We start from the raw sequence: 17,394 nt of genomic DNA, 5'->3' as shown, positions 1-17,394 counted from the left end.
TGTTTGTGTGTGGGTGTGTTTTATCTCCTCCCCGGGATCTCCAAAGCTGGAGAAAGGGGCGCCGCGGGGGTGATTCAGCCGGCTCTCGCACGGCCGGGCGTTGCCTCCCTCGCGCCTCGAGCGCTGCGAAAGTCGCACCCCGGCGCCGCCAGACGCGAGTGGAACAGAGCGCCGCAGGGCCGGTGTCGGGGGCGGCTGCTCGTCTGCCTCCTCGCCTCCCACCCCGCGCGCTCGCCTGTGAGTTTCCCTGAAGCCAAAGAAGAAGGCGAAGAAGCGCCGTGGGATGTCCCTCTACTCAGTCCTGCCCCTCGACGTGGAGATGAGCAAGAGCCAAGGCTGGGAAATCTCCTCCTAGACGCCCAGCCAGGATGGTGCACCTGCAGCAGCCCTTGCCTCTCGTTGTGGTGCAGAGCTTCCTCCAGCTGGTGAGTCCGTTTTTTCGGGGGGCGGGGGCTCCTTTTGTTCGGCTTGCAGCAGAATCGCTCCTGGTCGGTTCCGGAAAACACACCAGCCCGCAGGGGAGGTGGCGGTTCTTAAGTGTGTCTAGTTTCTGTGCTGGCTCCGAAACACCTAATAAGTTTGTAATCATTCAGAATGAGTTTCGCGTGAAGCAAGGTTCTCCCACCCCACCCCTTGGCAGTCTGTCGGCGCAAAGGCGTGCGTGTTTATCAGACGTTCCGGGCTAGGCGGTGTAGACGGCCAGTCCCGGGGTGTCTTTTGCTTCACCAAGGAGGGGTTGTTCGCTTGCTTTGCGTTCTTTCGCTTGTCCTCGGCTGTTTGGGGGAAACTTTGAAACCGCAAAAGAAAGCAGCGAGCACCTTGAGCGTCTTGGATTTATGGGAGCTGCTGTCAGTTCTACTAGGAGACCAATCAACAACTGATATGTTGTATAGTATAGTATAGTATAGTATAGTATAGTATAGTAATTTGGGATATTCAGCTTCCTGCAAAGCAAACGTCAGAATTAGCAGTCCAATAAATCAACACCACCCCCAGTTCCTTTCCTCTCCGCGTTTTAAATGGGATTCCATAAAGGCCTTTGGCCCACATGTTGAATGTTTTGAACTGCCCGCACAGGACCTTCCATTGCCAATATGTGTTAGCGTAACAAGTTAATAAATTCTTTGGGAAAACTTAGGTTCAAAGCACCAGCTCTTATCATTATCTTGGTCTATGAGCCTCTAGGGAAAAGTTAATTGCGTTACTGCTTGCTAAATTCCCATATATTCTAATTTATTTTTACAAGTACTGTTTATCTGTTAAGCAGATCCAAATAGTTTGTAACTCTGAGGAAAGCAGTCTATGTTTCTGCAGCTGTAAGAATCTATGGAGATTTTACTAAAGAAAATGTGGTATGTTTTGAGAGGGGAGGGGTCTCTTAATCACAACAGTCTTACATAATTTATCATCATTATAGCATTAAGTACTTTAAAAATATTTTTAGTTGGATTTTTTTAACGTGGAAAGATTGCTTGCTTGGATTGTGTATTTGTGTCTAGCAATGTCATGTCTATCTCAGTCCAGCAATAAACTTACTGATACAATTCATTGTTGATTGTGTAGTCTTATTCTAGGCATGTTTCGTCTGAAGTAGTAGATTTTACTGTGTTCAGTGAGACTTATTCCAAAGTAATTGTATGTAAGATTGTGCCTAAATTTATTTTGCTTTCTGAAGTTTCATCACCCTTATACTAAACAAACTTAGTTCCGAATACTCTTGTGTTTATCGCATTAAAGACCGTTTTAGGTAGGACTACAAAACATATTTAAAGCCCAAGCTTGGCCATAAGCCCTGCTGAATTTGATGGGACCCTCTTATATTGCAAGGTATACTCAGTATTGCAGCCTCTAGCAAACAATAGAATCTGTTTCAGTGGAGATTTGTTGAACTTCAGTTGAGACAATTGCCATGAGCGTGGAGTGTACGTAATGTAGTTGTAGTAAATTTCAGTGAATAAACAAATAAATGACTTGCTCATGGGGCTTGAAAAAATATATAGCATATTATGGTGGGCAGGGTGTGTGGACATAATGTATTCCAGTTTTGCCAGAAAAGCAAAACATTAAAAATTGTGTTACAATTGGATTTCAGCACTGTCCTTTTAAAGAATGTTACTAGTTTTGTGTTTCCTCAGGCCTCCCTTCTAGCAGAAAGTTTTTTTCTTCTTTGTGTGTGTGTGTGTAAGAGAGAGAGAGAGAGAGAGAGAGAGAGAGAGAGAGAGAGAGAGAGAGACTGCAGTCAATAGGAGAATGTGTAATAAACCTTTAAAGGATTAAACGGCCTCCTTAAGAGCAAGATTCTAATATTACAGCATGAGTTGATTGATTAGTTTTTGAGGAAGCTTATGTCAAATTCTAATCCGTTTTCGGATTGTGCTTGTCTTGTAATGTTGGGGGAGGGAGGGTTTGCTCCAGCACTTTATCATAGCAACGAAGTGCCACACTGCATCCTTGCGATAAGGCACACATTTTCTTTCACACTGCTTTCCTTTTGGACTAAAAAGGCTGTTTACATTTTAAGAATGGAGTTTCTAGCTAAACACCACACAGGGGTTAAAGGATGTGTATGGAAAGCTGTAAATGGATTACAGAGTTGTTGAGCAGGAAAGAGCTAAATTGAAACACCTCCTTCCCCCTTCAGTCTCAACCAGATATCAAAGGGACTGATTAAACCTTTCTGGCAGATGTTGGTTTTGTTCCATGTTTTACTGGATGATGATGTGAACCTCTTTGCTGTGGCTTTACAACAGTTACTTAGTATGAGGACTTTGAGGATGAAACTGTTTTCTTTGGGAAAAACACACAAGCCAATACCTGTTCCCAGACCATATAACAATTTGTGTGTGTGTGTGTGTGTGTATGTGCGCATGCACTATCAAATTGCAGCTGACTTATGGAGACCCCATAGGGCTTCCAAGGCAATTGTTCAGTGGTAGTTTGCCATTGCCTGCTTCTTTGTAGCATCCCTGGACTTCTTTGGTGGTCTACCATTCAAATACTGACCCTGCTTAGCTTCTGAACTCTGACAAGATTGGGCTGCCTGGACCATCTGTGTTAGGGCATAACAATTCACGGGAATCATTTCAATTTTTTTACTTTTATGTGTAGAAATTCAAAACAGTTGGAATCTGAAATCATTTTTGTCCTTTAATTCTTAAGTGAACTTAATGTGTTTTATTTTCTTAAAAAGTTAGTGTCTTAAGTGAACAGAGTAAGTCACATACAGCATGATAAAAGTGTGCTTAAAATTGTGTTGCTGTATTGTGCATTTCAACTGAAGCCTTGCTTAACTATTGTTTCTCTATAGAAGCCTTCGGGGTATAATTAATGTGTGAATAAACCACAGGTAGTGATTAGATGCCAGTATAGATCATTCTACTTACTATTTAGTTATGTTTCCACTTATTCTAATGACTAATACAGTAAAGGTATATAATTAGTAGATAAATACTGGACAATAATGGCAGTAATCCAGAGACTTGTGCAAACAATTTAGTATGAACATGGAAAATGCTATTACTTCCACATCAACCAGCATGTTGACTAATGCGGGGTGGCCTTAAATTGAACCAGGAATAATGTTTTTTTTTCCTTAATGCATTTTACCATAGCTGGGTGTAAAATTATATATGCACAGATTGTGGCTATTGGTCTTATGACCAGTATAGTAAAGTGGTAAGTCTGCAGATATAGTTACATTCAAAAGTACTATTTAATGTTTTAATTAAACATATACATTTTCTGTACACATTTGTACTTCTCTGCTGGTTTCAGAGGAAAGAAATGTTACAAAATTGTCATTCTGTTAGTGATATAAGGAGCTTTTTCTTCATTGTAAATAAGTTTTTTTCTGACTCTTTTTTAAAATAACTATAATGCAACATCGAAAGTACCCCTTTGCGTACCATTTTATGATAGAGATTGTACACTACTTTTTTTTTACTGATCCATATTTGTCCACATTTACTTTTCTGTAAACATATAGGCTGTGTACATATAAGTAGATAATGAAAGGCACACACTGTGTTATAAATAAAATTGTAAACTATGCATTCTTAGCAGAAGGTCAGAGAGAAACAAATTTACTATAATTCATCATTTGCTCAGTATTTTGCTAGTCAGTATATCTAAAAATGATGTTATCACTGTCAATAAACATCTAGATAGTTATAGGCTTAATAGCAAAAAGAAAAAAATGCTTTGTCAGCTTTAAGACCAGTGGCTGCTATTGCTTTAAATTTAATGTTGATGGTTGTTCAGCCATTCTGTTGATGCAAATTATTCAATGTCATATTAATGGTTAGATTAGAGCAGCAAAAGACACTAGTAGTGAGCAAGTGCCTCATAAAACTGGATTTTGTGGCTCTATTCCTTAAGACACTATGGACAATACACATCAAATCTATATTTAAAGTTTTCTTGCAAACATGCCTCAATATTTAATTTTTCTGATATTTATTACAATTTTCTTTAATTTTACTGTTTGCAAATAAAATGAAGCCAAAGGTGATAAACAGTGAAATCCTAAACAGATTAACTCCAGTCTAAGATCACTGAAATTGAGATTCCAAAATGTACAAATTAAATACAAAATATCAAGAATATAAATTGCCAGATATTGCAGTTAAAATCCAGATACCAATGCCTGTCTTAATAGTTTTGCATCTCATATACATATACATACATTCTCAAGTGAAGTTGATGCTTTCTATGGTTAAGTGAAGTGCTGAGGCATCTTTTTGAAATATTTTTTAATTTAACCAGATACATTGTCTATATTGCAAGAGAAAGGTTTTTTCTTAAATTAAAATAATAAAGGCCATGTTAATGAGTATTTTTTTAACTTCATGTAGTTTCAGAATGTGTCAGGTTTTGTACATTAGCTGTGCCATACATTACTGCCTATACTTATTTATATTCAGTTTGATATTCTGAGGTAAAACAAAATTGTCACAGCTTTAGTAACATTTTATGTTAAGGGATGTATCTTAATTTTAAAAAGAACAGTATTTTTTTCAGTGAAAGTGAAAGATAAATTTCTAACAAGCTCTTAACATACCTTGGACTGTAATACAAATCAATTATTTCCAAAGAAACGTAAATATCATGTCTGTAAATTAGCTGTCATCATCCTAGAATTGACCAAAGTAGATTTTCTTTGAGAGGCTATGAAGCCAAAAGTGTAAATATTATTTGGGGAGAGTTTTTGAAGACATAGGAAGTGACTGTATTTAAAATGGAGTTTAGCCATTACACGTACCATTTCAGAGTATGACTGTCCATCCCCTGTTCTTCTCATGTGGGCCCTTCTCCATTTCTTTCCCTCCATGTTATACCCTCACACACAGCTCCTCCTGCCACTCCCCCTTTGCTTCTCTTGTCTTCCACGACTATCCTCTCCACCCTGCTTCCAGATGGAAGGGAAGAAACCAGGATGGGCAGCAGCCATTTGCACAGCCATGCACCATTTAGCAGCTAGTGGTGGCCATTCTTATCTTGTATACAGCCTCCTTAATCTTTAAACATAGTTAGACAGGCTGAATTCTGGATGCTGTGCACAAAACTTTCTTCCTAAATCTGGAAGAAGGAAAAAGAATGCCTAGTTTAGTATGCAATCTCATATAAAATAGGGTTGCATTCAGTAAGCCTCTTTAGGTCTGTGTTTGCTACTATACTATCTCACACATCATTAACGACTGAAGGCTGGAAGGACAGGGACTAGAGTTGGGTATGTTGAACTGAAAGTATTGTCAATAGTCTGATATTTAAATCATTAATTTAGTAGAGCCAGAACAAAGGGAAACTGCTCATTTGAAAACAATTAATATATGAAGTGGTTCAATTAAATTCCAAACAGTTCAAATTAATTATTATTTGTTGCTTACAATGAAATATGTGTGGGGAGGGGGAACAACAAGGAGATTCTCCTCTTCCTGCCAGATGGCATCTTGATGCAGTAAAAAGATCAGGCTGCATTTTTGACTTGTCTGTCTTGATGTAAGAGCATTCACCTCTTCTGTCAAATAATAGGAAAGTCAGTTGATTGGTATCCCAACTTTATTTTTGTGTTACTCGTTGTAAGATCTTAAACAAGTGGTTAGCTGCAATTGTAAACGTCTAAACAAGTGGTTAAAGAAGTAGATATGGAAAGATGTAGAATTAGATATGGGAAAGGGATATATCTTGTAAAAACTCATAGTGATATTAGAATGATAGTGCAATCTAGAGTTGATATCTGGAGTAATTAAAAGATCTGTAGAACATCAAAAACTGACACAGAGGCAATGCAGAGTTTGAGTTTACAGAGACTGTAGCAGATTTCTTCCTCTGTTGCTCCTGTGCTGCTGCATCTCATGCGTTAATATTTCTTTGCACCCAAGAAGATTGTGGGGTTGTTTTTAACATCTCTGGAGTAAATTTATTTGGATCTTGAGTGGCTCATATAAAGTAATTTCTGATAGGTCAATGAGGTCTGTTTTTTTAAAAAAGTAAAAAATCCACTGCCCTTATGCATGCCTAGTGTAACTATTTGCATTCCATCTGTAGAAATTGCCATTACATTCATAATACAGTACAGTACATGCACTGCTATCATGCAGATAAATCCCAGGGAAGGCTCATAGCCAGAGCATAATGTGAACAATCTTCCCTTCTTGGTTATCATAGCCAGTTGACAGGGATAGATCTGTCCTCTAGGTACATCAATAATGTTACAAATCCATGTAGCCTAGTGGATGTTATTGTAAGGATTCCTTAATGTAGCCATGCCTTACTTCCATACCTTTTTTCCTGAAAGTTCTAATAGTCAATTGCACTAAGATCGTGTTTTGAAAAAAACGGATTCACTTTTGTCTATTCATTCTCTCATAATTTGACAGTCATTGATAGTTTTTCTTTTCCTTTTTTTTAAACTAAAAAGACCCATTGCTTTATGCATTTCTTTGTAGGTGAGAGAAGCTCCAACCCTCTGATTAATATGTTTGCCCTCTGCTGTACCTTCTTCAACCATAGAATGTTTTTCTTGAGATGAAAGAACTGCGCACAGTATGTGGAGCTGCCCTTAAAGACAACATGGAAGCTAAAATTGGTGCAGAGTGCGGCAGGTAGAATGACAGGAATTAAGCATTTTGAAAATATCACCCCTACATTAAGACCATTACACTAAGCTGTCAGTCTGCTTCCATGTGAAGTTCAAGGTACATGGCTAGTATTATGACTTGGGACCCTCCTGTCTGTGAGACCACTTCCAACCATATGTGTCCACAACACAGCTCCTGTCATCAGACCAGGGAGTACTGGTAGTCCCTCCCACTAAAGCCAGTAAGGCCAGATCCTGTTCAGATTTCTGCTTTCTTTGTAGTTGTACCTGTGCTATAGAACAAGGTTCCAGAGGAAGTTCTGTGGAGCAAAGTTCTTTCATTGTACCTTTGGTAGCCCAGGACTGAAGGTTGTGGCTTGCTTTCTTTGTCTGTGCTTTCTGGCAGTGTGGCATTTCTGGTATTATATTTGTTTTTAAATTTATGTGGAGTCACTCTGAGTCCTGTCAATAGGGAGAAAGCTACATATAAATATTTTAAATAAATAATTAAATATTGACCACCACTACGTTTTATATAATGGTATTTATATATTTCCATTTTACTTTCAGTCATTTTAAAAGAAATAATTCTTAAAATTAAAGTTGTCTGTTCCACTAACATGACACACTGAGCTAATGATGTTAGGTTTTCTCTATAACTATCAGTTCTCTTTCATCAACATACATAGGAAATTAGAATTTTTGTACCGATGTGCTTTTCATTTACATTACATTTCCTCTTAGTTTTCAAATTGCCTAGTTTGGCAACTGCGTAAAAAAATTTTCCCCCCTCTTTGATTAGGACTGTACGCAAAATCTAGTTTACCAAGTGCTTACCTTGTGTAACTGACCAGTGGATATACAGTAATTTGTATTTACCCGTAGAAAAGTAAATACCAGTTACTGTGATAAACTAGTATAGAATTTAAGGAAGGAGGCTATTATTATCCAGCAGCAGCAGTATAGACGAAGGTGGTTTCTTAACAGGGACAGGCTTTTCTGGTTTCCCTGTTGCGCCTGTAGCTACCAATACAGCACAGCCTGAACTGGGCTTCCACATGGCAGGTTTCCCTGCCTCAGTCCCTCAGCAGTGGCCCTCTCCCTTCCCCCTCCCACCAGGGATTTTTCAGTTTGTTTGTTTTTTTAAAACTTAGCAATTAAATATAGTTGTATCAATAAGTCACTATGCCAATCCGTGTATCAGGATCTCTGAATTCTCAGCTGTCATTGGGAAAAAAGTAATTTTTTAGCCTGTTTCATTGTGGAGATACGCTTTTTCCCATTATAGCTTTGCAATGAAAGAGACTGACTTTTTAAAGTGAAAGCTGGAAATTCAGAGAATCTGGTACACACATCGGTATAGTGGTATATTGATATAACTATATTCAATTGATTAAAAAAAAAAGTGGTGAGGGGAGAGAAGTGGCTGCTGCAGGGTCAGGGGAAGTGGCTGCCACATGGATGGGATAATCTGAATTTTCCCAGCCACATGGCACCCATCCAAACTACTGTGATCTTTTCCAAAACTTTGCAGCAAAGGAGGTATGAGAAAGATTGGCAAAAAGCTGAGGAAACACCAAGAGGTACACAAATGTACCACAATCCTATGGGGAAGCAGGAAAAAAACCACTTCTCAGTAGCATCAAACTTGCCACAATTTACCCATGTGGAAATGGCCTACTAGGAAACCAGAGAAAAGATGGAGTTAGGGTAGCTGCCAAAATATATGCTACCTTAGGGCAAACCTGTATAGTAGTTTTTAACACTTCTAATTGCAGTGTTATATATCAGCTAAACCCAGAAGAAGCAGTATCTTCTGTTTTTTTATCCGCAACCACAAGAAATACATCATAGAACTGGTGAAGGTACATTGTGAAAATGATATCCGTTTGCACTAAGTTTTGCTCATCTCTCTCTCTCATTTGGGCTGTATCATGAGCACTGGACCTGTTAAAATCCTAGTTATCAGCATATTATCTTTGCTTAACTGAAGTGGGATTTGTCTGCCCTATAGAGAGAGAAACTTAACATCTAAACAGTCACTGATGAATTGTGACATAGTTTGTATTCTTATCTGTTTGGGTGCTAGCTTACTGGACTTAGATTAGCAACAGAAAACGTGCCACACTTCAAAATTAACAGTGTAGTAATGAATACATTCCCCCATACTGCATTTACCCTCATGTAGGAAAAAGAACATATAAGCTAGCCCTCTGCTCACCCTTGAAAGGGTACACAGCTTTCGAGTACCTCTGCTGTGGATGCTTTGAAAGTCATTGGTTCCATAATATGTTGATGGTTTGTATCATATCAGTGAATTTTCTAATTCTCTTGCAGTGAAATCTTAAGCAGAGTTACTCCAATCTAAGCCTACTGAAATCACGAGGTTAGACTGGAGTAACTCTGCTTGGGATTTCACTATTGGTTATGAAAAAGCATTTACTTGGTACATTTTTCAATACAGTATATCCATGCCCCCTGTTTAAAGGGTTAAGGCATTTTGTAGTGTTTCCACTACTGAATTTTTAAAGACGGGTCCACTATCACTTTCCTCTTACACAAACGTCTTGTTTGGTTTTGCATTATTGAAAGAAGGAATCTCAGATTCTTAATTTGCCCACAGAATGTTTGTAAGCAATTAGTATGTTCTGATAAATATCACACGTAATTATAATGAAGGGGTGTTTTAACAAAATTTATTGATAGTATAACAAGATGAATGTTCCATATTGTACTATATAACAGTGTTGGTGCCTTAGTATAAATTTGATAGATTGAGTTGTCTTCCCCAATTCAGCAGAGGGACTACATTTTTAATTGGAGTTAATAATGCTGTAAGTGTGAAGGAGACCTTTATTTTGATGACCAATTAATTTTTGAAGCATGTTGTGACCAGCACAAATCATATCTTTTTAGAGAACTATGTTCATGAACTTTCTGTGCTGTAAATGCTCTATAGTGGCCGCAGATAGCACGTTTAAACCTAATTGTGGTGTTTCGTGGTTTATAGAAAGAGGTCACATGTAATTCTTACAATTGGTATCAAATTCAGTTGGGCTTAGGGATGTGCAATGACAACGTTTTTAATGTCAGCCATAATAACTATAGAAAAATACTTTGTATCACAGGAAAAAATACAATTTCTTTAAAAGTCTGTCATAAGCCCCTTGAAGTTTTGGGGACTTTTCACCTACAAACTTTAATGAAAATGTTTTTAGGAGATATTCAAGGGCCATGTCCATGAAAGGATAGTTGATGATTTCATGCACAAAAAAAGATGCAGAACCTATAACTCAATCAGCTTACCTGAAAACTTTTACCTAGAAAGGAGCCATAAGTTTAGAGGACCATAGCTCATGTGAGAGCATAGTTCCTGGGACCATAGATCACTAATAGTCTGAACGGCGGCATTACTTTTGCCTGAGTGGTCCCTTGTTCTCTGGTAAGGATCTGCTTTGACTCAGTATATCCTCTCTGTTAATTTTGTGCCTTAAAAAAAGGCATAATCAATCATGCTTTTTGAATCTTGGGGTGGGATTGTGGTTCAGTGGTAGAACATCTGCTTTGCTTGCAGAAGATCACAGTATCAAACCTGAACATCTCCGGTTAAGAAAGTCGTATAGTAGGTGATGGGAAAGACTTGTGCCTGAAACTCTGTAGAGCCACCACCTGTCAGAATAGACTGGCCATGATAGACTGATGGGCTGACTCTGAATAAGCCAGCATCATGTGCTCATGTAAAGCTTTAGGAAAAAATGAGAGAACCCTACTCCCCACGACCATAACTTCAAGTTTTCCAAAAGAAAAATTGGGAAATTTTGAGGAGCACGGGGGCGAGCAGAACCCTATGAAATAGTTTCTGGTTTGGAATGAGTGAAAATTTTTAAAGTGAGTTTTACTCAACATGTTCAGCATGAAAAATTTTACATAAGGCAATTTGCAGCATTATATAATAGATGTTGAAACCAGTGGTCTTAGACTAGAGTAACTCTGTTTAGGATGAGGGGTGTGCACTGCGGAAATACTCGGTTTTCCCACTTTGGGTTTACCCAAAGTGGGGAAATGATTTGGAATAACCCAAAACCCGAAGTGGCAAGCCGCTTCAGATTCAGATTCAGAATCACTTTGGTGTGCTTCGTAATGATTCGGAGCATACCAAAGTGTGACCTCCAACACCAACTCCACTTACCTTTCCCGAAGGCAGGAGCTGGCTCCTCCACTGCCCACGCCGCTTCCTTCACCTCTGCAGTGGCCAACTGGGCAGCGGGGAAGGCCGGAGCAGGTGCCGCTGCAGCAGCCAACAGGGCGGCGGGGAAGGCCAGAACCGGAGCCTCTGCCACCTGTGCTGCCACTTCTGCCTCTGCAGCGGCCAGCTGGGCGGTGAGGAAGGCGGCAGCCAGCGTCTCTGACACCGCAGCAGCCAGCAAGGCAGCAGGGAAGACCACAGCGGGTGCCTCCGCTGCCCGCACTGCCGCACAGCCAGCTGGATGGCAGGGAAGGCCGGAACAGGCGCCTCTGCTGGCACTGTGGCCTCCACTGCCCGCGCCGCTGCTTCTGCCACCACCAGGATGTCCCAGGTAAATGGAGTGGTGGTGGGAGGGAGCCCTTTAAAAAAGTCCCGAAGCGACCCGAATCACTCTGGGAAGCTTTGATTCGATATTTCCGAATTGGGGCCATCATACTGGTCCCAATTCAGAAATACCGAATCTTTCTGAATTGGGCCCGGTTCGGGGGTTTTTTCCGAACTGGGAACCCAAAGCACACACCTCTACTTAGGATTGCAAAGAAAACCATGTCCTTATAGACATATGCAATATACTTTAAAGAATGTTTGTTTAAATGTAAACAATTTAGGCAATAATAAGCTGTTACGTGTTTAATGATAATATGTTATTAAAGAGTTTGGTGTTTTGATAACCAAATATTCTGGTAGCCCTACATATTATCACTGTATGAGTATGTTTCTGTCCAAAAATACACTGTCTTCTGTTTGCTGCAGAATGTGTTTTCTACCTTCAACTTTTATTTTCTCTACCGCTCAGAATGCAAAAATTTAGTACACATGTTATAAGATAGAATAAGGTATAACAGTTTGCAACTTTCAAGTATTGGGGATATTTGCAATATTTTCAATTTTGTAAATATGCCCAATAGAACAATTTTATATCCTAACTAAACATAAATGATACATTTTAAATTGTAAAATCAGTAAAATTAAGTTTGATGGAAAATAAGTAGTGTGTATATTTTAATTTTTCTCAACATTTCTGTCATGACCACCCCAAATTTATCCCCTCATGGCTTCAGAATTTCTGAATCTTTTACATCTTTAAATGCTTGTTCCATCACTTCTCCTCCTTAGTGCCTTATTGACTGAAGCCTTGCTTTGGTCTCCCCCTTTAAAAAAAAATGGCCTCAAGAGGGAGCTTAAGGTGTAGTCATTGGCTTCTGAGAAGAGATACAAAAGTAGACAAAATCAAGCTCCTGCCTTAATAAGTACAGAACCAAATATGGTTTTTTAGAGAGCAGAAGATGAGTCAGTGCAAGTGAACTAGGGTGACTTATCAGATCAGGGTTTGGATACAGCTGTAGTTTATTTATCAGTGAGTGAAGATTTGCAAATGTGATTTCTGTAGCTTCCTACTATAGGGCTGCTGTAGCATAGTAATTAAGTAGTTGGGCTACAAGTCTGCACTCTGCTGGTTCAGATCCCACTACTGCCATGAGCTCAGCACATAGCCCTAGGTAAGCTACTTCTCTCAGCCCCAGCTGTATTGTATGGATAGTAGCAGCACTGACTTTGTGCAGTGCTCTGAGTGGGGCATTAATCTGTCTAGAAGAGTGGTGTATAAGCAACCTGTTATTACCTGTGAGAGTTACCTGTGTCAGAAAACAAAGTTTTCACTGTTGCCATCATAACATTTGTTTAAAGCCAAATGTTTACACGATGGCTTGCTTGCTTCTTAGAGAACAAGGGGGTGCTCTGTTTTCTTTGAGGACCTTATTCAGACATTTACTACTACTTACATGCATTTTATTTATTTATATACTTACTCTGTTTATACTCCACCATTCTCTTCAGTGGCAACTAAAGCACAGCATTATCCTCTTCTCCATTTTATCCTCACAACAATCCTGTGAGGTAGGTTAAAGGTTAGTCTGAGAGTCTGTGACCCAGTGAACTCCCAAGGCAGAATGGGGATTTGAACCCAGGTCTCCCAGAGCCTAGTCTGACATTCTAATCACTGGCTGTATTTGGGAAGAGCAGTTAGACAGTCTCTTCCGAAAATCTAGATAAAGCAAAAAAATTTGGATTACTTATTCAGCAAGGGAATAAGAAATCCAGGACTCAAAATTTAAACTAATTTAGTTCATGTTTACATGGCGGTTTTGCTACGTGTCTTGCTTATGGCATGCTGCAACAGTATCTGTGCCCTGTCCTATTCTAAACAAAAATTGGGGGGGGGGGAGGTGTTGCTCATAAAACTGCGTTCAGAAATCACAATCCTGTGCTACCAAAATTTAGTCTTCAGTTTGCATGCGTTGTTGACTTACATACTTAAAACTCAAATGTATGTATCTCAGAGACCAGGAAACTTAGTGAGGATGTGTGCAGATCTATAAGATGCCATTTTGAAGTACATATAAATCTCCAAGAATTAACTACTTAGCATGTAGTTTGGTTTTCCCAGCTAGTGTGTAATTTAGTTCCAAGAACCCATTTTTTGACAGATGGAAGCCCTTTCCTAGCCTTGACATTCTCATGCTTACTCAAGCGGAGGAGTCACAGCTGACCAAGAATACTGCCTTCTTCCAAAACAAAGTGCAATTACTGTGTGTGCTGTGATATTCCAAGTTTAACAACTGTGAACTTGGGGATTTTCCACACACACACAACTGACTCCTTCGAAATTAATTTGAACAACAATAATTATTGTGTTGTTGCTTCTACATTTATTGTTAACTAGAAACAAAGCCCGTTGTGGGGAAAAATACAACGGGCTCCAGAAAGGGGAGAGCAGGCAGGCAGGCATTTCCTCCTCCTCCGTTACTGATCCCACCCAGGTAAAGGCACTGGGCGAGCATTGGCAGCTGCTCCACTCCTGATCCCAGCTGGGTGAAGGGAGCAGGTATTGCCATCAGCTCTTCTCCTGATCCCACCTGGGTGAAGCGGGGTGGGCATTGCCACCTGCTCCGCTCTTAATACCAGCTGAGTTAAGGCAGAGAGTAGACATAGCCACCTGCTCTGCTTCTGATCCCAGCTGGGTGAAGGGGGTGGGCATTGTCACCTGCTCTGCTCCTAATACCAGCTGGGTTCCAGTGGCGGGGGCATTGCCACTTGCTCCGCTCCTAATGCTAGTTGTGATAAGGAGGGGATAGGCATTGCCACCTGCTTCGGTCCCAATACCAGCTGGGTTAAGGTGGGGGTGGGCATTGCCACCTGCTCCGCTCCTAATTCCAGTGCATTGCCACTTGCTTCGCTCCTAATACCAGCTGCATTGCCACTTGCTCTGCTCCTTTGCACCAATTATCGTAAGATAAGGTGGGGGTGAGCATTGCCACCTGCTTCGCTCCTAATACCACCTGGTTTAAGGCAGGGACAGGCATTACCACCTGCTCCACTCTTGATTCCAGCTCGCTGAAGGGGGGCGGGCATTGCCACCTTCTCCACTCCTAATACCACTTGATTAAGGTGGGGATGGGCATTGCCACCTGTTACGCTCCTAATATCTGATGTGTTAAGGTGGGGGATGGGCATTGTCACCTGCTCCACTTCTAATACCAGCTGGGTTAAGGGGGGGCAGGCATTACCACCTGTTCCGCACCTAATACCAGCTGGGTTAAGGGGGGGCGGGAATTTCCACCTGCTCCGCTCCTAATACCAACTGGGTTAAGGTTGGGGTGGGCATTGCCACCTTCTCTGCTCCTAATACCAGCTGGGTTAAGGTTGGGGTGGGCATTGCCCCCTGCTCTGCTCCTATTACCAGCTATGTTAAGGTGGGAGGTGGGCATCGCCACCTGCTCTGCTCCTAATACTGGGTGGGTTAAGGCAGAGAGTGGGCATATCTACCTACTCTACTCTTGATCCCAGCTGCATGAAGGGGGGCGGGTATTGCCACCTGCTCTGCTCCTAATATCAGCTGGGTTAAGGCGGGGAGCAGGCATTGCCCCCTGCTCCACTCCTAATCCCAGCTGGTTTAAGGTGGGGGTGGGCATTGCCACCTGCTCCGCTCCTAATACCAGCTGGGTTAAGGCGGGGAGCAGGCATTGCCCCCTGCTCCACTCCTAATTCCAGCTGGGAACAGGTGGACATTACCACCTGTTCCACTCCTAATACCAGCTGGCTGAAGGGGGGGTGGGCATTGCCCCCTGCTCTGCTCCTAATAGCAGCTGGGTTAAGGTGGGGGGGGGGTGGGCATTGACACCTGCTCCACACCTAATACCAGCTGGGTTAAGGCGCATTAAGGGCATTGCCACCTGCTCCGCTCCTGTTCCCTTCCTGGGCTTCCCTCCATGGCATGTTTTCTGCAGCAATATGGTGAGTTACCTGGGCTTTCTGCTGTGGCAGCGCCCTCTGGCAGTGCACCAGGGTATAAAGTGAGTTGTCTGAAACACGCTTACTCAATTATATAGTAAGATCTTATTGTTTTCATTTTAATTTTTTTGATAATGTTTGCACATTTTCTTTTTTTAACAGTTGTTGCATAGTAAATCTAACATTTTTATGTGTGTATTTGTAGATTGTAAAAAAAAAGTTCAGAAAAAGTTACATTTATAGACCACCTTTCTCACTGAGACCATGCAAGTGAATAAATATAAACAGGTAGGAAGGACATTCACTGAGCAAAATACAATATATTAGGACGTTCATTAAACAGATAAAATAGGGTTTGGTAACAGAGAATTTGAAAACCAGCATAAACCTGAAAGACAGAGATGAAACCTTTCTGAAACAAACTTAACTAATTAACATGAAATCAATAGCAACATGGAAACTACCTAGTAGGAGCATATCTACATCAGACCGTATCCAGTAGCATAGTCTATAGTCCTCATCCCTTACCAAGGCATTTCTCTGACTTATTTTTTATGACACAGCCCTATAATCTGAGTAGACAGCCCTGAATAATTCAGTTTTGCATAGTTTGCTGAAAGCCAGGAAAGTGGGAGCTTTCCTGACCTTCTCCAGCAGGCCATTCCATAAGCAGGAGGATACTACAGAGAAAGTGCGTGTGCAGGCAGCTGTTGATTTTCCCAGCTGGAGGGTGGTATCTGCAGAAGGCCGTGTTCAGATAAGCAAAGCTGCCATGATGGAACATAGGGGGGTAGGCAGTTGCACAGATAGCAGAGGCCAAGGCCATGAAGGGTTTTGAATGTGATAGTCATGACCTTGAATTGAGCTCAGTAATTGATGGGTAGCAAATGGAGTGATTGCAGAATGGCAGTGATATGCATGCCCCATCTGTCTCCTAAGAGTAAACAAGCTGCAGCATTCTGCACCAGCTGGAGTTTTCAAATTGACTTTGAGAGGAGACCTATGTAGAGTGCATTATAGTAGTCTAACCTTAATGTTACTGTGGCATGAATCCCAATGGCCAGATCAGCCATATTAAGGTAGAGGGCCATCTTCCAGGCTAGGCCTTTTTTTGCAGGAGCAACTCTCTGCCAACTCAGAGAGGATGCTTACTAGGGAACTCATGGCCAATAGACTAGCAGAATACCCAATCTATCCTTAGTTCCCAGTGTAATGAGCATACAGTCAGTGCCCACTTTAGTTTGTGCCAGGAGTATGCAGAAGTTGAAAATCTCATGGAGTACAATAGCAACCCAAACTCTCCTGCTACTTGTGCGTGGTTGGTGGAAGACTGCATAATCAGGTGTAAACTGGGACGGGCACACCACATCATTTTCTTTTGCAACCCCAACTGGAATGAAGAGGCAGACACAGGCTTGGATTAAAGGGCTGTTTATTAACAAGACCATAACTTAACAAGGCAAGGGCCAACTAAGCGGTACAGGTCAAGCCCTGGGGTCAACTCCAGGACCTCCGCCTTGACCTGCCTGGGCGAGCCCCATCGCCCCGGGTATAGGCCATTCCATGAATGGCTGCCACCCGGCCAGCCAGGCAATGGATCCCCCCAGCAAGCACCTAACGCCACAGCCGTCCAGCATGAGGGGAGGCCTTGTATTTGGGGATCCCTGCAGGATTCTGCCAGTGGTATGGTAGCCGTCAACAAGCATACCGCAATAAATGGCAGACCCTGTTCCCCACACTTGGGGAAACGCCACTGGGTGCTCACCATCCCGCACCCTAT

General features: G+C 41.4%; 1 protein-coding gene across 1 annotated transcript in view; it reads left to right on the top strand.

Moving 5' to 3' along the window:
• The first annotated feature begins 346 nt into the window (after nucleotides 1-346).
• NXPH2 (neurexophilin 2) overlaps nucleotides 347-17,394 on the top strand; it is a 50,310-nt gene continuing 33,262 nt past the window's right edge. Inside the window, exon 1 of the mRNA XM_054971767.1 lies at nucleotides 347-425. Coding sequence (XP_054827742.1) covers nucleotides 369-425 — 57 coding nt within the window. The 5' untranslated portion in view covers nucleotides 347-368. The remainder of the gene's footprint in view (nucleotides 426-17,394) is intronic.

This window comes from Eublepharis macularius, chromosome 2 (assembly GCF_028583425.1).
Source record: "Eublepharis macularius isolate TG4126 chromosome 2, MPM_Emac_v1.0, whole genome shotgun sequence".
Lineage (NCBI taxonomy): Eukaryota > Metazoa > Chordata > Lepidosauria > Squamata > Eublepharidae > Eublepharis > Eublepharis macularius.
This window is presented reverse-complemented; position numbering and strand designations above follow the sequence as displayed.